Source organism: Pseudocercospora fijiensis, assembly GCF_000340215.1.
Source record: "Pseudocercospora fijiensis CIRAD86 unplaced genomic scaffold MYCFIscaffold_4, whole genome shotgun sequence".
Taxonomy (NCBI): Eukaryota; Fungi; Ascomycota; class Dothideomycetes; order Mycosphaerellales; family Mycosphaerellaceae; genus Pseudocercospora; species Pseudocercospora fijiensis.
In genome coordinates, this window is record NW_006921535.1 from 1,594,089 (window position 1) to 1,616,438 (window position 22,350).

The 22,350-nt window shown below is 45.7% G+C and overlaps 6 protein-coding genes across 6 annotated transcripts; 3 read left to right on the forward strand and 3 right to left on the reverse strand.

Moving 5' to 3' along the window:
• The first annotated feature begins 4,061 nt into the window (after window positions 1–4,061).
• Window positions 4,062–5,506, forward strand: MYCFIDRAFT_58272 (G protein beta subunit). Its single transcript, XM_007927698.1, has 3 exons — window positions 4,062–4,193; window positions 4,250–4,694; window positions 4,877–5,506. Exons 1-3 carry the CDS (start codon window positions 4,114–4,116, stop codon window positions 5,300–5,302), a joined length of 951 nt encoding a protein of 316 aa, XP_007925889.1. The 5' UTR covers window positions 4,062–4,113; the 3' UTR covers window positions 5,303–5,506.
• Window positions 5,507–5,854: 348 nt separating this feature from the next.
• MYCFIDRAFT_80443 (uncharacterized protein) lies at window positions 5,855–6,988 on the reverse strand (the record flags this gene model as incomplete). The annotated part of the gene is made up of 1 exon (XM_007927794.1): window positions 5,855–6,988. One exon carries the CDS (start codon window positions 6,986–6,988, stop codon window positions 5,855–5,857), a length of 1,134 nt encoding a protein of 377 aa, XP_007925985.1.
• Window positions 6,989–8,685: 1,697 nt separating this feature from the next.
• MYCFIDRAFT_35828 (uncharacterized protein) lies at window positions 8,686–9,354 on the reverse strand (the record flags this gene model as incomplete). The annotated part of the gene is made up of 1 exon (XM_007927528.1): window positions 8,686–9,354. One exon carries the CDS (start codon window positions 9,352–9,354, stop codon window positions 8,686–8,688), a length of 669 nt encoding a protein of 222 aa, XP_007925719.1.
• Window positions 9,355–9,407: 53 nt separating this feature from the next.
• On the forward strand, window positions 9,408–9,642 carry MYCFIDRAFT_174377 (uncharacterized protein; the record flags this gene model as incomplete). Its single annotated transcript, XM_007928058.1, has 2 exons — window positions 9,408–9,430; window positions 9,468–9,642. The coding sequence occupies 2 exons, from the start codon at window positions 9,408–9,410 to the stop codon at window positions 9,640–9,642; spliced, it is 198 nt and encodes a 65-aa protein (XP_007926249.1).
• A 4,183-nt stretch (window positions 9,643–13,825) lies between these two features.
• MYCFIDRAFT_188098 (uncharacterized protein) lies at window positions 13,826–16,786 on the forward strand (the record flags this gene model as incomplete). Its single annotated transcript, XM_007928059.1, has 2 exons — window positions 13,826–15,914; window positions 16,125–16,786. The coding sequence occupies 2 exons, from the start codon at window positions 13,826–13,828 to the stop codon at window positions 16,784–16,786; spliced, it is 2,751 nt and encodes a 916-aa protein (XP_007926250.1).
• A 686-nt stretch (window positions 16,787–17,472) lies between these two features.
• MYCFIDRAFT_80446 (uncharacterized protein) lies at window positions 17,473–18,830 on the reverse strand (the record flags this gene model as incomplete). Its single annotated transcript, XM_007927795.1, has 2 exons — window positions 17,473–18,521; window positions 18,575–18,830. 2 exons carry the CDS (start codon window positions 18,828–18,830, stop codon window positions 17,473–17,475), a joined length of 1,305 nt encoding a protein of 434 aa, XP_007925986.1.
• Window positions 18,831–22,350: the final 3,520 nt, after the last annotated feature.

Below are 22,350 nucleotides of genomic sequence, written 5' to 3' on the forward strand. Positions count from 1 at the left end.
TTATATAGAGGACGAATAGTTTAGTTTTAGGCGCTCCGCTATAGGCTTCGCTTAGACCGCTAATACAGATATAGTATAGGTAGTGCCTTATAATGTAACAATTGATATAAAGGCAGTCGCTATAGTAGAAGGAAGAGACACGAGTTGGCAGGTCTAAGCAGCCTATAAGCGGGGCGCCTAAAAGGAGGTAGGAGCGGATAAGGTTAAGGCTTAAATAGATTTATCGTGCATATTAGGAGTTTTAGTAAAAGCTAATTTAGAGGAGTAGAACAGCCGTTCCGCTAGTAATTACTAGCAATAAGCTCCCGCAATCCTCCTATTTTGTAGCGTTTAGAACTACTCGGCGGTAGTAACGAATTAGGTTAAGAAGGGCGCCTTTCTCGAGCCTATTACTAAAGCGGCTATTTAACTATTATAGAAGCGGCGCTTTTGTAGTAGAAGTAACTATTATAGACTATTATATAGACTAAGATTGAATACATTATTGTTGCTATAGAATTGCCTTGCCTTTAGCGCCTTCTACGGCTATAGCGGAAGGCCTGTTATTGCTATAGAATTGCCTTGCCTTTAGCGCCTTCTACGGCTATAGCGGAAGGCCTATCTACGCTAATTGCTATCTCGTCGACCTCGCTATTATTATTCTTGTTTAGTGCGCGGCCTACGAGTTATTGCTAGCTTACTAGCTGTTAACTAGCGGTTACTGTATATCCTTATACCTCTTATCTCTCGTCTAATTCGCTCGTCGCTAGGTAGGTTATTAGCGGCGTCGTCTTCTAAGTCGTCTATTGTCTAGCTAGTTAGTCGCCTAGCCGCTCGTTCGCAATCGTCGTCTCGGATATAGCTTATTATCGACTCTATAGTATCGTTATCTATATTATAGAAGATAAGAAGCTCTTTAAAGTACGAGAGGCCGGAATCGGTAAAGCAACGGTCGTCTACGGTAATACCGTTAATCTCGCGAATACTGTATATAAAGTCCTATAATAGCTTACCCTAATGCTAGTAGTTAGTTAAATAGGTAGTACCTAGCGGCGTAGGTAGACTGCGTACTAGTAGTGTTATTTATTCTTCTATTAAATCTACCTCTTTAATATCGCCTAAATCGAGCGGCTATAAGGACTATATCTATAGAATAGTCTCGCGGCGTGTAGGTGTATCTAAGAAGATCGTTTCTAGTAGTAGCGGAAGGCGCGGAAGTAGCCTCGGAGTAAGGTTACCTAGCGGAGGTAATAAGAATACAGGTTGTCGAATAGGTAACGACTAAATACGCCGTTTTAAAGGTAACGGTCGGAGGGTTATATTAGCGTAGACGTAATGCGTTTCCGGTATAGTTAGTAGCAGTCGAGAGCGAGTTAGTATCGCTAGTTTAGAAGGTAGTTAAGTTGTCTATTATCGCTCGGTCTTACCTATAAAGCAGACCTCTTAAGGATTAGCGATAAACTAATTAATATCTAGTACGTAGCAACTGTCCGAGAAGTCTTTAACCTTCTGTACGTAGAAGGCGTAGAATAAGTCCTTTATAGAGCCGTCGATAGAAGGGTCGTCCTTTATCCGCTAATACTTTAAATTTAGTGTTTCTACCGCTTCTTTAAAGTGGCCTCGAAGGTCTCGTAATTAGGGTGTTTATACTAAGGAAACAGCGTCTTCTATATAGCCTTCGAATATAAGCTGTTAAGTGTCGAGTTTACGCTAATATAGATTAGCAAGTAGGGCGTTAAGCCCTACAAACAGGTCGATATACCGCCGCTACTATATATTACTAATCTCGAGTCTATTAAATAAGTAGTCTCGAAGAATATAATAGTAAGGCAGGCGATATTGAAACTAGGTAAGGCAGTTGCAGCGAGCCGGAGTTATCTAGTTATAACTGCGTAGGGTGCCCTTATATATAGGTGCCGCCTTAGCCTCGAATTTAATAGTAATATCGACCTGTTCTCGAAGGCGATCTTAAGCCGCCGGCGGTTGTAGACTCTCGAAGCACGGAAGGCGCTTCTTATACTAATATTGTATACGTTTGCCAACCCTATAGCTAGCTAATTGTACCTTATAAGCCTGCCTGTCGTCTACCTTTAGAACCTCGATAATTGTACTATATAGGCTATAGAACACGAGGTTGCGCTTATTGCGGTCATACTTAATAGCATAGTAATAGCCCTCGAGAGGCGAAGTAGTCCGTATTTGCAGCAATAATAGACTGTAAAGCCTTGCCTAGGTTGCCTATTTCCGAGAGGATATCCTATTCTAATTATTACGTATATAGGCGATTTTCTTTTCCTATTCTACCGGTTTCTATTCTCTTAACTACTCTTGTATCTATGCTATATCGTTAGTAACCTCGGCGGAGCTACGTACGTAGTAGATTAAGTAGTAAAAGCGCTTAACGATCTCTAGAAATTAGGCCTCTAGGAACGAGCGAAGAAAGGTCTCTTTAACGTACCGCTAGTAGAGGTAAATAAGTATATGTCTATCCTTTTAAGACAGGTTAATTGCCGCCTGTTCGGAGGCCGAGTCGTCGATAATAGCGGCTATAGGATACTAGTATAGTAACCAATTCTTTATAACTCGAAGACCGGCTTCTACTAGCTTAGCTTTCTAAGATTCTAGCAATAGGTATCCTACTAGCAACTAACACTCTAAACTATTGCGAATATGTATAGTAAAAAGGTTCTAGCTAAGGTCCGTAGTCTTATAAGTTGCGTCTAGCAAGAACAACTATATAGCATATAAGTTAGTAATATTTTGAATTTTTAAAGTTAGTAGTTAGAACTGTAGAACGCAAGCCTTAGAAGCTTAGTTATGCGCCTGCCTTCTAACTTATAGTAATACTTATATTACCTGCCTTAGTATTTAACAACTGTCGCTGCTACTCGGTCTAGAAGACAATGCTACGCTCTACCTTGCCCTTTAGCTTCTTCTTAATTAGCTAATATCGGAGCTGTTTGCTATCGAGGTCGTTATAGAGGCCTTATAGAGCGGTAGGAAGGTCGTCTAGTTAAATACTCGCATTTCTACGGTTATTAGTACGTACCTTCTTCTAGTTAGGTTTAATCTTCGACTAAGCGACAGTACCGGCCTTTATATACTATCTACCTATCTTACTAAACTCGTCCTTTAATAGACTACTTCTAATATAATCTAGGACCTTAGCAACGTTTATTTAGCGCTGTTCTATTAGTTCCTCGAGAAACACCTTTAAAGCGTTATTAGACGACCGAATATCTATATACCTTAGGTCGTAGCAATATAAGTTATCCCTAACTATAGAAAGGTCGCTTCTATACTAGCGGACACTAACCTAATATAGTTAAGCCTCCCTCTTCCGGTAATGCGATATAACGACTATCGTAGCATTATACGGCTTCTTATTATATTTAACCTTACGAATACTACCTAGAAGCGACCTATTTCGCTACTAATCGCGCCTATAACGATAATACTAATACGAGCGCTATTCTAGCTAGTCCTTTGTTCTTAGCGACCTCGACTCCTTATATACGTTACTTATATATACCTTTAATACCTTAAATCGGTCCCCTTCGTATATTAATCTATACGAAGGTACGTTAAATAGCTACTCTCGAATATCGATTATATTATATAGTATACAGTTAGGCCTAAACGACGGCGGCGGTACTAGTTTAGATAAGATAGGCGGTATATTATAACGATAAGAAGAGCTATAAGACTAAGCTATTAGTGCTATTATAGCTATTAGAAAGAGCCTAGTTTATATAATAAGAATGCACTTACGTAGAGCCGCGGAGGTACTAAAGATACGGTTAGAACTAGTAGTATAACCGAGAAGGTTATTACGGTACTAGAAGAGGATAAGCACCGTCAAATACTAGGCCAACACTACTGACTCAGTGGATAACGCCCTCCGGAAGGTAACCACTGATTGAAACAGTGGTACGCTAAATTTCCTAACATCTAAGAGGACTCCTTGAATGCTCTCCCGCGGCGCGAACGGGACTGGCCGTCGCCAAGCTTTCAAGGCACGTCTGTGCGCGGAAAGCACCTCCCAAATTACCTAGCGAACTTCTGGCGACCATCACAATCACCAAGTGCATCTCATCACCACCAACACACTCACTTCCCACCACCACCGCAGTCATGGCAGAGCAGCTCGTCCTCCGCGGCACCCTTGAGGGCCACTCCGGCTGGGTCACCAGCTTGGCTACCTCGCTCGAGAAGTGAGAAAACCAGTCGTATGCCATTCTTCCGCACTTTGACTGACAGGCATTGGCAGCCCCAACATGCTCCTCTCTGGTTCGCGTGACAAGTCCCTGATCATTTGGAACCTCACCCGCGACGAGACCAGCTACGGCTACCCCAAGCGCTCGCTCCACGGCCACTCGCACATCGTCTCCGACTGTGTCATCTCCTCTGACGGCGCCTACGCTCTGTCCTCCTCTTGGGACAAGACTCTGCGCCTGTGGGAGCTCTCTACCGGCCAGACCACCCGCCGCTTCGTTGGACATAACAACGACGTCCTCTCCGTCTCTTTCTCCGCCGACAACCGTCAGATCGTCTCCGGCTCGCGCGACCGCACCATTAAGCTGTGGAACACTCTCGGTGACTGCAAGTACACCATCACCGACAAGGGCCACACCGAGTGGGTCTCCTGTGTGCGCTTCTCGCCAAACCCACAGAACCCAGTCATCGTCTCTGCTGGTTGGGACAAGTTCGTCAAGGTCAGTACAATCCCTCGCTTCTTCCAGTCTTCACATGATGCTATTTCAAGTATTTGCTACTTTAGAGCCCAAGGGCTATGAAACATACTTTGCCTTCACCGGCGCACTGATCTGTCGTCATTGCGATATCTTCGACGTATGGAGCAGCAAGCCCGGAAATTTTGCTGACTTTGTTGTACCAGGTTTGGGAACTATCCACCTGCCGCCTTCAGACCGACCACATCGGCCACACTGGCTACATCAACACCGTCACCATTTCACCAGATGGCTCTCTCTGCGCCTCCGGTGGCAAGGATGGTACCACCATGCTCTGGGACCTGAACGAGTCCAAGCACCTCTACTCCCTCTCTGCCGGTGACGAGATCCACGCCCTTGTCTTCTCGCCAAACCGCTACTGGCTGTGCGCTGCCACTGCCAAGCAGATCGTCATCTTCGATCTCGAGAAGAAGAGCAAGGTTGACGAGCTCCGCCCAGAGTTCCTCGAGGGTGGTGGCAAGGCCCGCGAGCCGGAGTGTATCTCTCTCGCCTGGTCTGCTGATGGCCAGACTCTGTTCGCTGGTTACACCGACAACAAGATCCGTGCCTGGGGTGTCATGTCCCGTGCTTAGACATATTGTGGCTTAAGAGAGGATTCGGAAGCGGATGAAGGTGGTTTGGAAAAGCATTGCACGATGATGGTCGATACGAGGATCACAAGGTGTGCCTCAAGTGGTGGTGACAGGCATACCTGGTTGACTTCCGATGAAAGGTCGACTGGGGCACGTGCTCAGTTAGATTCACGCATGAATGAAACAACTTGACTCAGCCCGCCTAAGCTTTTGGAACTCGCTACTGTACGTTGAAGGTGATGGAGATCATTACTGTCTCTCTATGCTGCGACCAATCGTCTGGTTCGCTATCAGGCCTACTACATTCACATACGGAGGTCGAGGTCAGAACGACAGGCACTGATAGCCGTTGTGACTTCGCTATATGACCCACACAGGTCTTTCAAGCCCGTAATAAAATGAGATCGTTGCCCTTTGATGCGATTCTTTCTATCGTGTGTTGGCATATCAGAAATTGTTCAATTGTCGCATGTTAGTAATGAGAGAGACTTGCAGGGGCAATGAAGTACAATAATCATGCATTACGGCCCCGTGATAATTCGTGATCCATGCCTATGCATGATCTATCAAACTAGGCCCAACACCGATGTCTATCGTGAAAGTATGCAGCGGCTTAGTGATATTGAGCTTGCCATTGCCAAACGGGATTCCACGATTCAATTGCGCAGCAGGCATCCACAACTTCTTCTCAGAATCAATCCACATCGCATCAACCCACAACAGTCTCGGATCTTGAACTACCAATTCCTTCTTCCCGCTAGGATCGAGCTTGATGATGCGCTGACTGTCAGTGTCAGAAACATAAACACATCCATCGGCATCAATTGCCGTGCCACTAGTTGGAGGTGTCAAGGAATGCACTTGGACATAGGATTTCAAGACATCGCCGGCGAGCGAGGTGTTGTAGAATGCTTGGTTCAACCAACTTGTCTCGATCTTCGACATTCCGCCATTCGCGGGCTGAAAGTAAAGCCATTTCCCGTCAGGCGAGACTTCGAGTTGGTCGGCATGGATGAACAGTGATTCTCCATTTGCAGATTGGACAATATATTGACCTTCGGCTGACATAGGTGTCGCGCCTTGAGTAATGCCTGGATAGGATTCAAGGACTCTTCGTGAATCGCCAGATGCCAAATCTAGCACGATCAACCCTGGGCTTCCCGCATCGGTGAGGTATGCCTTCCCAGTCGCAGGGTTGAAGCGAACGTCATCGAGCAAAGAGTTGTACCGTGTGGCGTTGGCCATCCAAAAGATCCGTGAGACCTCGTTCTTCTCAACATCAACCTGAACCAGCTTAGGGCCATGAGGGAAGATGACTGGTTCTCCGAAGGATGGCGAGCCGACATCGACTAAGTAGAGCTTTCCATCCGGACCTATCCGTTGACTATTGATACGTACGAGATGGCTGCCAGGATCTTTCCCATCGGCATAGGAGTTCCATTCTTCGTTCGGGTAAGCTGTCATTGTGCTTGTGGTGCGATTGTATTCCACTACTTGGGGACCTTTGGAACCATCTACTCGAGACAGGACAAGGAATAATCGTCCAGATGGAGTTGTACTGACTCCGTTGGTGGGTACATCCAGAGTCAATGCTGTTTCGATGCGAGAGTCTTCTGGGCCAGTGTACGTCTGAGCATTGATGTACCGCAGGCCAATGGCCACCAAGGATAGGATTGAGAACCGCATTGTGTCTTTACTGTCGTGCGCGTTACTGTTCAAATCAGATTGCCAATATGGATTCGACGACAGAAACTACACGTTAGTTCCTCCGGTTCACAATAATGATTTAAGGTAGCATCTCAAGTTGAGTTCGTGACCTTCATCGACGTCACTTCTCCGCTCGTGTGTCTCGACCGCGCCTGGGTCCCTTCGTCTCGGCAGTGGCATGGTAGCCTTTCACGACTAGGGATCACAAAGTATCGTTCAAGCCCTATGGTGCTTGTCCTAATCGAGCGGAGCGACGGAGTAGCGCTTAAGAACAATATCAGACTAGCGCTAAAACTAAAAGCGTTTACGCTTCAACATTATATTAGGGGGATAGTAGTGGTATTGGCGTATTGTGGTGTTACCTTTGTTGCCTTTGTTGTTGTGTGAAAGTATAGCCTAAGGTTGAAGGGCACGTGACTCGGATTCGATTTTAGACCAATCAGAGGGCTCGGTCAGTTTTGCGGGCGCATCTTTTGCCTGTATACCACCATTACTGCTACCACCAACTATACGCACGCGTACGTTATTGGCACTGATCTGATTTGTTCTTGAGCGCCACTCCAGCTCTCCTCGAGTTGCTCCAGGTGCCTATTGGTCTGTCGCTCCGCTCGAACAAGGTAACTTTGTGTCTTCGCCAACAAGCATAAGTAGCAGCTGCTGGAGACATTGGTCGGGAGCTGAGTCAGCTGACTCGGGAGTGGAGGTCTGGCCTGCTTCTGCTTCCTCCGTGTTCTGATCCTCCCCTCCCAACACTGTTCCGATTCGAAACCACAACTGCCTTCGCCGCATCCAGTAACGATACAGCGTCTACTGGTCCCGTCCTCTGCCTGCCGCAAGAAATGCGAGACCAAACCTACAATGATGCCACGCGTGCCCTCCGACAACGTTCTTCATACATGCGGCTGACAGCGACGTGCCTTGAACCTGGCGCGATCGCAAGCTGATAACAAGAGATGATACATTCGTCAGGTGTGCACTTAGGAAGGCCATTGATACGGACTCAGAGGATCGCCGCAGTGAGGATGGGAATTCATCATGGAAGACGAAATGCCGAATTGCATTGAAGCAAAGCTAGTGGGTATCCGGGGTTGCGTCAGCCCACTTCACCCCTCGCCCGCGCTCGGGGATTTAAACTATACGTAAAATCGCACTTTCTTAGTAGGCTATACGTAAAACTCGACGACAGCAATGTTGTAGAGCATATATAATAGGAGACTAAACATAAGTAGAATAAGAGACAAGAAACAGTAGATTTCCGGTATATTAGTAACCAAATTACGACCGTAGGACCTCTCTTCTCGGCCTTACAGAGTACGCGAATACTGACCTTCTTAGCCGATAGCCCGATTTAGCCTCTATTGCGCGGTACGCGCCTTGGAATAAGGTGGACGCGCCTGCTAAGGATTATATAAGAAAACGGCGGCAGTGAGGTCTATAGCTACTACACACTCGGACAAGGCTATATATATAATATTTGGACTCGCGGTTCCTTACTGCACCTACCTAGATATCCGAATAGGACTGGAATGTACGATTATATCGAGATTTACGTGTAGCCTACTAAGAAAGTGCGATTTTACGTATAGTTTGAATCCCCGCGACCGCGGGGTGAAGTGTGACTGACGAAACCCCGGATATCTACAACAGCAACCATGATCGAAATGGACCCGCGATCTCTACGCCACCTTGGTCTTGTCTGCTGACACAGACATCCTCTGCAACTCGGTCTCCTGTTGTTGCTTTGAGAGAGCCTCCTCTTCCTTCACTGGGCCAGTGCTTGCAAAGAAGGCGCCAAAGAAGGCCGGCAAGCTGTTCGCTCGGTAAATCATGCAATAGTACAAAGTAAATCCGGTCACAAGGATCTCCTCCTTCAGCGCTTTGCTTGGGCTGCCCATGAATTCAAACTTGCCAACCTTGGTCACTGCCCAGATATTGCTTGAAAATCTCGCGATTGGTTCTTGTTCAGGCCCCAAGCAGATGAAGTCCCAATTCTTCATCGACCAGGATGTCCTCCATTTCAGTGTCACTGGGTCTCCGGTAGCGCTGGGGTACGCATGGCTGAGATGGGTGTATTCTGTGATCCAACGCTTGTTGGCTCGAATCTGTATGGCCTGGCCATTGACTTCCGCATCGGCGTGGATCTTGAAAGTATGAATGTTTCCGATGCCAAATATTTCGCCAGAGTCCGCATACTTGAATTCGAGGTATGGCTTCTTGAGATGGCAGTCAACGATATAGACTTGCTGGTCTGTCGCTGCATCGCTCATTCTGGTCTTGAACTTCTTCCAGGAGAAATCGACTTTCAAAATTGGTTCGTTCGTGGCATGGGGGCTGGAATCGCGCATGTTATCAATGCTGGCGTCGGCCATCTTGCGTGTATTTCTTGTTGGAGCCTGTTATGTCGGGATTGTACACAAAGAAGTCTGAACCTGTTCTGGACAGCATCTCGACGACAAAGGAATCCACTTCATCTATATACCTTTTATCTGGGTACCATAACTATTGAAGCTGAGCTTTCGTATTCGTTCTGGGACAAAAGCGGTTCAAAGGATTCAGCCTTTCGCTTGGGCGACGTCACAGCTGTCAGCTGTCAGCCTCCACCGAACACCGGGACTATTACCGTGCCGGAGTAACCGTGCCTACCCCACGTATGCCGCGCGATTCGCGTCTCCTAGTAATTTGTTAGTAAAGCCGAATTGAATGCCATTCTAGCTATACTTCTCGCACTTCTCGCTCTAGTAGTAACGCGTAGGGTTAAGAAGGAGGCATTTCTCGAGCCTGCCGTCGATTTAGTACTAATAACTAAACAATGCCTCCCCGCCGTAAACCCAACGCGTCTCGTAAGGCTAAAGAGGCCGTAGAGTCCGCCGCTATAATAGCAGAAGCGTAGTCTGCTGCTAACCCGAAGAAGCGTAAACGCGCCGTAGCGAGTACCTTAAAGAAGCGGCGGAATAGCAAGGAGCCTACTATCGATTAGCAGTCGCAAATAGACGACTAATTGCTAGAAGCTAGCGGTTATCCGGAGGGTTAAGAAGAAGCGCCTATAGAAGACGACGAAATAGAAGAAGTCGTACCTCCTAGAGCCGATAATAAAGAGAGGGTTAATAAAGATAATAAGGACGCTAAAGCGCAGTAAGAAGCCGAGATTGAGTATAACTTCCGCGCGCTAGTATATATATCCTACGGTAAAGAACGCCTACGTAGAGATTGTTAACTACGCGTACGGCGAGTATCTAGCTTCGAGCCCTAGCGTAACTTCCTCGAAGTGTACGATAAGTAGTATAGTAGCAAGGAAGATAAGTACGACTATCGAGAGATTATCGTTAAGTGCTCGCATAATAGTCTTCGATAGCGAGATATCTTCTCGATAAGTATCGGTAGCGATAAACGAGAATAAGACTCGGCCTAGCTCGCTATTCTAGATCAACTCGACGATTAGTATAGTACTAATAAGCAAGGCCTTACTATGCTTCTAGATATAATAGTGATTGATCTAAAGCCGCTATAGACGCCTATACAGTAGCGAGCGAGACAGTAGCAATAGCGACTAACTCTAGGCGGCTCTTAGAGAGTGACTGCGACTTAGCGGCAGTTAGATAAAGTGCGTCGGCAGCGTCGTCTCGAGTTAGAAGAAGAAGCTAGCAATCTACGGCAAACGCTAACAATTGAGGAGCTTCGTAAGGAAGATAATAGCGACTATCGAGAGATAATAAAGCGCGTATAGGCGTACAAGAAGACAACCTATAACTAGTACGGTTAGTATTGCTATTATAATAGCTCTAACCTAGATACTTCTCACTACTTAATCTATAAAGAGATAGCTATAGCGTAGGCGGCTAGAATAGCGAGAGGCGACCTAACTATTATAGATCTAGGCTCTTTACTTGTTAATAAGATATAGCGCTATAAGTAGCGCTATATAAGCAACTCGGCTCGCAATCTATTCGCTTAAAGTGCGAAGAGCGCAAAGGCTAATAGTGGATTTAATAGCGGCGGCGTAACGGTAAATAACTATATACCTAGCTCTACGATAGTAAAGGAACAGTTGCCTTCGAGTCTACTACGTAGCTTATAACCGGAAGCAGAATAGGTAGACCTAGTAGACTAAATCTACGAGTTCTTTGCCTAGCTACGTTAAAGGATATATTAGAGCCATCGATTAGAAGACCTAGAGTATATAGAGCGAGTGTTTAAGGACCGGGAGCTTAGGTTGTTAAGATATATCGGTATAACAGAAGGAAAGTAGTATAAACTAGGCTTTAAAGAAGGGCAATAGGAGTATTTCCGCTAAGCGGGGCGGAAGTATATAAAGGATGGACGGCTTTGAGATTTATAGAGTTTCTATACAATACTACACCGTAGAAAAATACTGAAAAAAAGAGATAGCCTTATTATATACGTATACTGTCGAGAAATAATTATTGTATAATAAATATCATATATTGTTGTTGTGTTCTAATAGTTGTATGCAAGCTAGAAATGCTAAAGGGGATACGGCTTCACTAACTCTAAGCAAAGCCGAGCGAAGCCGAGCGGAAGCCGATCGAGTTTAAGGCGACGAGATCTCCTTAATACTACGCCGGCGGTAGTCGAAATCAGTATACGATAACAGAGGGTTCGTCTTAGCACGACTTTGTCTAACAAATTAGTAAGCGTTTGCTTGTCTAGCGAACCGCCGAGCATATAAGGTAGACCTACGAATACCGGATATATTTTGATCGGAGATTCGATCAATATCGGTACCTAGAGGCCTAAAACTACGCTTTCGTATACGATACTATATCAACCTGTTCTATAGCATATTAAAGGAATAGACCGAATGTCTCGTATGCCTTTACGAGGTCTATATTACGCCTAATCTATACCTTAAGCGAGTTAAAGGACATCTCGATAGGATTGAAGTCTAGTAAGTATAGCGGCAAGTAACGCAGGTAAATGCTAAAGCTATTATATAGGTCTTAAACGCGTAGAGTGTAGTGTATCGAGGTATTGTCTATTGCGAGAAACATACCCCTTTCTAGTCGAGGCAGTATAAACAACTCTAGCTAGTCTTCGAAGTCTACGGCTTTAATAGAGCCTTAGTAGATAAGGTAATCGTCTAGATAACCCTTACTTGTTATAGTAGGTAGTATAGACTATCTCTTTAACCTCTTCGAGCCGCCGATATCTTTACAAAGAGTGTTAACTTCAGAATAGCTATATTTCCGCTATCTAGTGCGCTCGTTTGAACTAGACTCGTCGATATAGCAGATACGACCTATTAGCATCCCTTTCTATAGCGTACGCTAGTTCTCGCGCAACTCGTAGCTCTATTCGAGCGCCTTACGCTAAGCCTTCTTCTTCGAGAAGTTATAGCGTTTAAGGATGTCGCTTACGGTCGTCTCGGATACGATAATATCAAACTCGTCGTAAATGAACTATACGGTCTCGGAATAGTACGAAGTCGGTCGATCGCGTAGGTATTCGAGAATACGCAGTTCTTGCGCCTTAGTCAGCTTCCGAGAAGGTCCTTTCTTCGCCTATTGCGGGTACGGCTCGCTAAATAATGTAATGTTAATCCTTAAAGAGTTAATAGCGCGGCGACTAATATGCGTCTTCCTAGAGACACTGCGATTAGAGTAGCCTTCTGCCTATAGATCCTATATAAAAGTAATCTGATTAGGAGGTATTTGCTAGCGGGTTAGCTGCGCGTATTTCTAACCCGATAATAGTGCTATTAGAACGCTAAAACAACACCTAGGACCGTCTATACCGCTAGGAGTACGACGACATGGTTTGCGGTATTGGAAACGCGTTGGTTGGTTTGATATAGTTCGAATTGCTAACAATCTATAGTGGTTTCGCGAATTCTATGAAATTCGCGGGGTGGGCACGGTTACTCCGGCAGCACAGTACCTGAGATTGGCTCACTCCTGCATCACGTTGCCTGTAACATCGCGTAACATTGAGACCTCATGGCGCATATCGAATTATTACCTACTCTTTCTGCTGATCATGGCACGCGATTGATCGCTTGGTACGCTGATGAATCTCTTCCACGAGCACGCAGGCCCGAAATGCGAATACGGAACTCTGCAAGCGTGCATATAGCTCTTCCTACGGACAAACAGCAAAAGCACTCCTGCATGACGATCTCAGGACATCTAGAGACTCTACCTCCTAATTGTAGGTCTCTCACTATAGGCTGGGTCGATTTACATCTCTCATTTAAAGTTCTCGGAAGACAGAGTTTTGACGACATTGCACTCCTCAAGACGAAAGGTCCGCAGTGAATGGCCAGCACAATTGTCCTTGCTCAGTCTTGTCTATGCACTTGGTCTTTTGGCAAACAGACAATTCTTCGATTGCGGTCTCTATCAACACCAATATGGCGCCCAAACGCTATCTCGATTTCTTGTACAGTATCTAGGAGAGCTCAATCCGGTTTTTGAGACATGTCAATTACACAACATGATTGTAGCAAACCAGCAAACTTGTTGACACAGCACAGTATTACCATTTCGCACAATGTCTTGAGCTTCCCTCTTTGACTGGGCGGAGTCATCGTTTGAGCAAGCCACAGAGTCGCGAATACTGTGTGGTGATTGTGATTGGTCAAAAATGGGGCGCAGCATGCCAAAAGCCGTTAAGGCAGCCGCCTAGGTAGCTAGGTAGCTGCCTGCCTACGAAGATGCGAAGATATATCATGTTTGTTGAGGGGAAAACAGACCTTTGCTCAGTCAAGTGCATTTCACAACCGTCAACCCACTATCAACAAACCATCACATCGCTCAGCACCTCAAAATATCAAGCATCATCAACAGATATCAGACCAATATGTCACTTTTCGGTCATCAGCAGCTCTACGGCGCAAACAATCACATCTGCGGTTGCTACTACACATTGAAGAGACAGCGAAAATACCTTCCGCAAGTTAGGCTCGACTCTCATACGACACTGACGCCAGTCTCCTTTGAAACCACTCTAACGCAACGCTTTCACAACACAAACGATGCAGCTGTGCCAGAGATACGGTACACGTTTCCACTCTACGATGGTGTCACATTATGTGGCTACACGATCAGATATGCGAACGAGTGCCTGAAAGGCATCGTGAAAGAGAAGGAAGCCGCCAAGCAAACGTTCAAGGCGGCGGTCGATCGAGGAGAGACCGCTGGGCTGCTGGAATGTTTACCTGCTGGAGTCTTTGGAGTCACGCTTGGGAATGTGCCTGCTGCGGCGGACATCACTGTTGAAGTTCTATACTGTGGAGAGCTCAAACATGACGCAGGAATCGATGGTCTACGTTTCATTCTCCCGACCAGCATCGCCCCTCGCTACGGCACGTACCCAGGTCAAATCGTGAACTCCAACGTATTGCTAGTTGATGGGATGAAGATCACCGTGGATATTGATATGGGTGATTCCAAGATTCGGAAAGTACAATCACCAAGTCATCCTATCGCACTGCAAATGGGTGAATTGTCAACTGCAGTCAAAGACACGCAGGCAACGGAGGCGCCATTCTCCAACTCGCAAGCCTCCGCTAGTCTATCGCAAGGAAGTTGTGAGCTCAGCGGAGATTTCGTGTTGCAAGTGCAGATCGACGACATCAGTCGGCCACAAGCCATTGTCGAAACGCACCCCGACTTTCCTGGTCACCGAGCTTTTATGGCCACACTGGTACCAAAATTCGTCCTCAAGCCCGCTTCACCTGAAATTGTGTTCATTGCAGATCAGTCCGGGAGCATGTCCGGCGGAAAGAATAAGGCTCTCGTTGCGGCGCTTCAGGTGTTCATCAAGTCTTTGCCACTTGGTGTTCGTTTCAACATCTGCGCATTTGGAAACAGTTACAGGTTTCTGTGGGCAAAGTCTCGTGCCTACAAGGAAGATCATGTGGCTGAAGCATTGGCGTTCGTCAGCAACTTTCAGGCGAGCTATGGTGGCACTGAGATGCTTGAGCCGATCAAAGCCACTTTCAAGAAGCATCTCAAGAACTTGCCGTTGGAGATCATGCTACTTACGGATGGTGAAATTTGGCAGGAGCATCAAGTCTTCAGCTACATCAACGAACAAATCCGTGACAAGAGCGTCGATGCCAGAGTCTTCGCTCTTGGCATTGGAAATGACGTTTCTCACACCTTGGTCGAAGGGATCGCAAGAGCTGGAAGTGGATTCGCACAATTTGTCACTCAGAATGAGGATACCGATGCAAAGGTTATCAGAATGCTGAAAGCAGCATTGTACCCACATACCAAGGACTATTCCATGGAGATTAACTACAAGCACGATCCCGGCAGCGAAGAAGTTGACGACTTTGAGTTTGTGGAGCGAGTGTCCAACCTGCTCAAGATCGACGACGCTCCAAACAAAGCGCAGGAGAAACGAGAGTCTGGTGAACCAAAGTCGTTCTTCGATCCCACAGCCGACGCGGACTCACTCATCAACAACGAACCAGTCGATCGCTACGCTAATCTGCCTATCATTGACACACCACGAATCCTCCAAGCGCCGTCGACAATCCCGCCGTTCTTTCCGTTCAGTCGAAGCACAGTATTCATGTTGCTTGGCCCGGATTCGGCACAGAAGGAGATCAAATCTGTCACTCTGCGAGCGCAAGCTCCATCTGGACCTCTGGAACTAGACATCCCGATCTCCGGAAAGATCCAAGGGACTTCTATCTACAAGCTTGCGGCTCGTAAAGCAATTCAAGATCTTGAGGAAGATCGAGGCTGGCTTCAATCGGCCACGAGTAGCGAAGACGCTGAAACTTTGATCAAGAACAAGTACGAGAGTCGCTTCGATGAGATTGTCGAACGTCAAGCCGTGCGTCTTGGCGAAAAGTTCCAGGTTGCTTCAAAGTGGACCTCTTTCGTGGCGGTCAATAACGAAAGAAATGATGATGGAATGACTGAGGCAGGCGAAAGTCAGCGCTTGATGCCAGTTCCACGTGCACGCATAACGTCCGCCTGTGCACCTTTCGGCTGCGCTCGGACCTCAAGCATTGTGAGGAGCCGTGCAACGCCAGCACCGACCGGAGGTCTTTTCGGCTCAAGCAACGTGGGCCAGACGAGACGCTCTTCGGCATTTGGTGCCAACGGAGTATCCTCCAGACTGTGCTACTCACATCAAGCAGCGTTGTCCATTCCCCAGGTGAGGGCTTCGCGGTCGCGCGCCCACATGTCTGCAAATCAACCACCAGGAACTTTGTTTAGCAGCGCGGCATCAAATAGTATGGCACCTGTCTCACCAGAGATCGATCAGGCTACAATGCAACAATACCAGCAAGAGATGCAACAAGCTTATAGCATGCCCATTTCGGACGAAGAGGAAGCTGAAACCCTTGCGATGGGCTCATTCGACTCACCACCTAGGGCACAAGCTGCCACGGATGACGATGACGAAGACAAGGGCTTTGGCTTATTCGATTCACCACCTCCCCCACCAGCGCCTCATGTTCCTGCACCCGCTCCATCTGCTTTTGTTATGCACCAGCTCATCGGACTCCAGATGTTCAATGGGGCTTGGAAGTGGAGTCAAGAGCTTCTGGCTCATATCGGCGTCGATGAAACACAGGTTCAGAGATTGAAGTTCGCTGATAATGCTGATTCTGATGTCGCAGCTACAGCGCTTGTTGTTGCATTCTTTGAGAACAAGTTGACGGACAAGAAGGATGTGTGGGAATTTGTTATCGACAAAGCACGTGCGTTCCTGCTCCGTACATTGGGGAATGAGTTCAAGGTTGTGAGTGCTGTGGAGGCTGCTGCGGCTCGTTTGGGAGGAGACGAAAAGGTGTGAAATTCAGGATCATTGCGGAGTCCTGTCTTTTTGGGTGTTATTGGAAGCTGAGAGAGCATCGTAATGGCAATTTGAAAGGACACCGGGGAATAGAACGAATCATTTTTTTCAGACGCGTGAACCTGCAAGTGTAGCTTTGATAACGACAGTCGTTGCATGTAACTTACTATCTCCATGCAAATGCTCGTTCACAGGCTCTGCACACCACAAACTCTGCTCTCGTATTTGGTGAGTCTCAAGAGAAGCGCCTTCGAACTGAGCTGCCGCAAATGTGGCGGCAACACCTGTTCCCTGCGCCGCCACTCACCTTATGGAAATGATCGCCGGGGGATTGGCACAAAGACAAAGTCCTTCGATGACGAAGTTTACGCTGGACGTGAACGGCGCAATGCAGTTGATATCTGAAGCTAGGCGCATCACAATTGAGCAACGCTTTCGTAGCATGTTAGGTAGTTAGGTAGTTAGGTCGTTTCTGAGTTGGATTGTGATCGTAAGCATCGTCGCAATCGAGGAAGGTCCAGATTGGGAGGTAATCGGGAAGGCAACCGGTTCTGGGATATGGCCATTCCATCACAATTCGTCTTCTTCTCTATCAGCGACGCTAGCGAAGCTGAAGAGTGAGTTCGTAATTCACGAGCAAGTGGGCATAACCGTCAACGAGTTCTGAATGTCAGCAAGTCAATCGGTTACCTCTTGTATATAAGAGCAAACCCTCCCTCCTCATCACGACTCAGCAGGGCTCGTCTCTCACTTGCGGCGTTTCGCATCGCCTTCGAAGTGTATAGTCTTGCATCAGAAGTCCCTTGACTGTGCACACTGTGATACATCGTTGCAAGAGTAGAAGATTTCCAAGCAATGTGTCGTTGCTTGTGGGACAGAACTATCGTCACAATCAAGAACGACACAGCTGCGAGCACCAAGGTTGCGGGATAAATGAGCCACGGCCATGACACTTTGATGTGGACCACAGGTACAAGCGCAGTTCCATGAATCTGGGTAGCGTTCGGGCCCTGTCGTATCTGGTTCGTCATGCTCGTGGCAACATCATCCATGGTCCGAGGAATGTCGCCACCGTTACGACGAGAGAGTGCTGCGGCTACATGGTTATTAGCACCTAGATTCGTGTTCAGAGATGACCAGAATAGAGACGTGAGCGCGATTCCGACAATGTCGATGTCGTTGCCATTAATCCAGTAGGTCTCGTCATCATCATTGCCTTCTGCACGGACGTGAAACGGGCATAGACCTGTCCTATTCGGGCCAGAGCCTGTGATTCCGGCAATCAAAGCCTTGGGCTGCGAAGCAGTATCCATCAAGACATCTCCGGTGAAAGTGGTCTTCTGGTATGATTTGCGACAGAATGAGAACATGCATTTGTGCGCCCTCCGCGATGCCCAGGGAGTCATACCACCGGCATTTTCGTAGATTACGCTGATATTGGCGAAGGTGCTCGCGGCGCAAGAGAATGCTGAAGTCGCATTCACGAACAGCATTTCGCCACGAGGATTGGGATCGTAGGACCTGAAAAGACAGCCCGGGTTGCCGTAATACATGGATCCTGTGTTGCCGCCGGCACATGCGTCCATGGCGCCCATGTCGGTACACTCACTGCATACGCCAAGACTTTGGAAAGGGGGCCAAGTGCAGTTTCCCGTAGGACAGCGGAAGGTCGTCTTGGTATCTGTCGTGAAGATGCCGAGTGCCATTGCATTGATGAGGTCGCTAGATTGTCCAGCTGGCGATCTAAGTTCAGCAGATAAAGGCCAAGACGGGAGACATATAGCTTACTGCTAACGGCATTCTCCGTCCTGCCCGTGTCAAATGCAAGTGTGGTCCCGATTGTTGCACTCACGTTCCTGGTCGGGATCATTTCAGTTGGATATGTGAGAACCTGCTGCACGAGTTGTTGTAATCTCCGGTCCTTCAACAGGTGCGAATAATTGCAGATGATCGATCTTGCGGCTGTCGATGTCGTTCTGGGATTCTTCAGCGACTTCAGTGATGAGGTGGCGAGCGAGACGGTAGCGGAGGATATGCAAGTCATGTCGATTCGGCAGGTCAGAGTAGTCAGCCACCCATCAAGCTCCAGAAGAAAGCCCTATACCATGGCTGCAATTCGGTGAGTTCTGCTTGCCGTTCGATCATCGTTCTGGCTAACCCAATCCAGTATTCTAGACGTCTTCGGGATCTCCTTGGTTGCAGTTGGCAAGGCGGCTGTGGGGTCAAAATATCGGTGGGTGATTGAAAAGATGTGGCACGAGTTCAACTCTGGTGCATATCTACTCAACCTTGGTGTCTATACAGCCACTTGTCCCATGAGCCAAGCCATGGCGTATGGTGCTGCAAGCGAACCCAATTCACAGTGAGCAGTGGAAGGTGAATAAATGAACATGAAGTCAGCCCGGCTGCGACTGATGCACAATGTTCTCCACATCCTAACGACCTAACGGCTAATAAGGACGTGAAGTTCAGTCTCAGATCATCGTGTCTGGCTCTGGCAAGAGTCATATGCTCGCTCATTACCAAGCAGCAGGCATGTCTGAAAGGAAGGGAAGGGCGTGAACTGCGATCGGCATTCAGTTCGTGGACGGTGCATCTCACGTGACATGGGCCGATGTTCGGCCAACAGCAAAGCTTGTTTTGAATTCCGTGCCAACTCCGTATATCATGCGCGCGCATGCGAAAAATCGCGAGCAGCGCCGGTGGTTAGGAACTCTAAAACGACAGGGGGTTAGCCGAGGCCCAATCCAATCGGAATGCGAAACTATTAAGTAAGTTTATTATAGTTCTAGTAGAATTGAAATGAAATTTTTATAAGAAATAAAAGATCTTTTATTTTTTTACTTCTATAATATTACTATAGGGTAAAGATTTTTTAAAAGGATTCGGAAAGGATTCGAAAAGGATTCGGATAGGAACTAAATAGAATTTAAACAGAATTTAAATAGAGTTAATATAGTATTTTTAAAAAAACGATTTAAAAATAAATTAGATAAGAATTAGATAGAAATTAGATAGGAATCGGATAGGAATTAGATAGGAATCGGATAGGAATCGGATAGGAATCGGATAGGAATCGGATAGAAATCGGATAGAAATCGGATAGGAATCGGATAGGATTTAAATAGAATTTAAGAAATAGTTTAGCTAACTACTAAATTAGCTAAATTTTAAAATTGTATTAGCTAATTACTAAGATTCTCTCTAATTAGACTTAGAGACTATTAACTACTATTTAAATAATAAAAAATAATTATAGTAGCTAATATAAATAGAATATTAATATATTAAGATTACAAAGAGAATATAAACAGAATAGAAAGTAAACAGAATAGAATTTTAAAAATCTTAAGGAGTTTTAGAAATAGATTTAGATAGAAATTAAATAAAATTCAAATAGAACTTAATTAAATACAAATCAAATCTAAATAAATAGGATTCGAATTAGATTCGAATAATATTTAATTTAACAGGACTCGAAAAGATTTCAACTAGTAAGATTAAAATAGAATTTAGAAAGGATTTAGAAAGATTTTAGAAAGAATTCGGATAGGATTCGGATAGAATTTAAGAAATAGTTTAGCTATACTAAAATAACTAATTAGCTAGTGGATTAGCTATATTTAAAAATCATATTAGCATCTCTAATTATACCTAGAGACTATTAACTATTTAGATAATAAAAAATAATTAAAGTAGCTAATACAAATAGAATAGAAAGAAAATAGAATAGAAAGAAAGTAGAATAGAATTTTAAAAATTTAAAAGGGTTTTAAAAATAGATTTAGATAGAAATTTTATAGAGTTGATATAGAGCTTAGTTAGGTATTAATTAAATCTATATAAATAGAATTCGAATTAGATTCGAATAAGATTTGATTTAATAGGACTTGAAAACAATTCGACTAGTAGGATTTAAATAGAATTTAGAAAGAATTTAGAAAGAATTCTAGAAAAACTTAGCTAAGTACTAAATAAAATAACTTAATAGCTTACCTATATAGAAGATATTATTATATTAAAATAATACGACTTAGTTTAATAAGAAGAAAAATCTACTTTAATAATAGTACTAGTAATTCTAGTTACGAGTTTAATTTAAATATAAGTAGGATATAGATAGTACTAGAATATAGTCCTATAAAAAACTAATGTAGATTACTAATAATATATATAGCCCTATATACTAGATATATACCTATTATTATTATATCTAGAATTAGATCTACTACTTAGTTCCGCCTAGAACTACTCTAGTAGTATCTAGTTAGAAGTAAAGCTAGGACTATATTTGCCTTTAAAAGCAAGTTATTTACTTAGTTATAGCTTATAAAATTGTAGCGCTAGGCCTTAACTTATATATACTTCTATTTTTTATACTTAGAAAGCGAATCTAGTTTTAGATTTATAAGTTTTTTAGTTATTAAAGTTATCTAAAGCTATAGAAATCTACTTTATCTCTTACCCTATTCCTATTCCTATTCCTATTTAATTCGATTCGATTCTTATCTTATTCCTATTTAATTCCTAGTCGATTCTTAGTCGATTCCTAGTCGATTCTAATAAACTTTCGGAAAATAGGGCTAGCTTAAGCCGAGGCTACGCACGGACCACCGTACGGACTACTACGGCTCTATCCGATTAGTCAGATTGGTAGTCAGGTCGGTGATTTCGGTGGTTAGGATTGCTATATCCCTAAATCGCGGAAAATCTTTCCGTGAACATGCTCGGTTATCATTCTACCGTCAATGAGGCTGGGCTCATGGATGAAGCGTGCTGAGCTATTTCCAGGGCACACCTGGTCGTATTCGAGTGCTGCGAAATTTTCACTCACGAACCGCATGCGGCCCACAATTGGAACAATGCTGCGATGGCGAACCTTCAACCCACACACGCCTGGAACTCGCTGGCCTTACACATACGATTCTTATGTGTCATGTAGTGCCCCGGCCCGTTGCTCGGGGTCGTGCACGGTTAACCCACGCGTTCCTCATGGATTCATATACCCTTCATGGAAAGGGCACATTCCCCATCAACGCGCACGTCTCTTTGATGGCGCGACTGCTGCTTGTACCCTCGCCCATGTCCGTGTCCTGCCGATTTTGCAAAGAAATCGGGAGAGGAGGTGGATGGAGAGTGAAAGCAGCGTGATGGACGCACTGCGATGTCGCGGAAAGTGGGATAATCATGGGCACAGAAGGGCGCACAGCTCATGATCGAGGTCGAAGCTGAATCCGCGCCCTACGCCTGTGCTGACGAATCCCGGTATCCCCAGGTTTGAAGGTTCTGCCACGCTGTGGGCCAGTGTTCTTCGTAGGAATCGTGGCGGCCATGGAGAGCGAGCCAATCATCAACGCCCAAAGCCCATGCAGCATGGCCGTTCATCGCTCAACTGCCCATCACCCATGCCGTGCCGCCTAAGTTATCGTTTCCAATGATTCGGATGTGACTGTTTAAAGGACAAGCATTCGCCGCCATGGTGCAAGGTAGGAATTGCTCTTGCTGCCCCGGTCCACTACTACTTTCACCATCTCAAACACTACAGAGCAAGCTCTCTACTCCTC

Excerpts from the sequence above, each read along its gene's own strand:
- MYCFIDRAFT_58272 (XM_007927698.1), top strand. The coding sequence starts at position 4,114 with ATGGCAGAGCAGCTCGTCCTCCGCGGCACCCTTGAGGGCCACTCCGGC. Across the intron at positions 4,194-4,249 it reads TTGGCTACCTCGCTCGAGAA|CCCCAACATGCTCCTCTCTG; the intron begins GTGAGAAAACCA and ends AGGCATTGGCAG. Across the intron at positions 4,695-4,876 it reads GTTGGGACAAGTTCGTCAAG|GTTTGGGAACTATCCACCTG; the intron begins GTCAGTACAATC and ends TTGTTGTACCAG.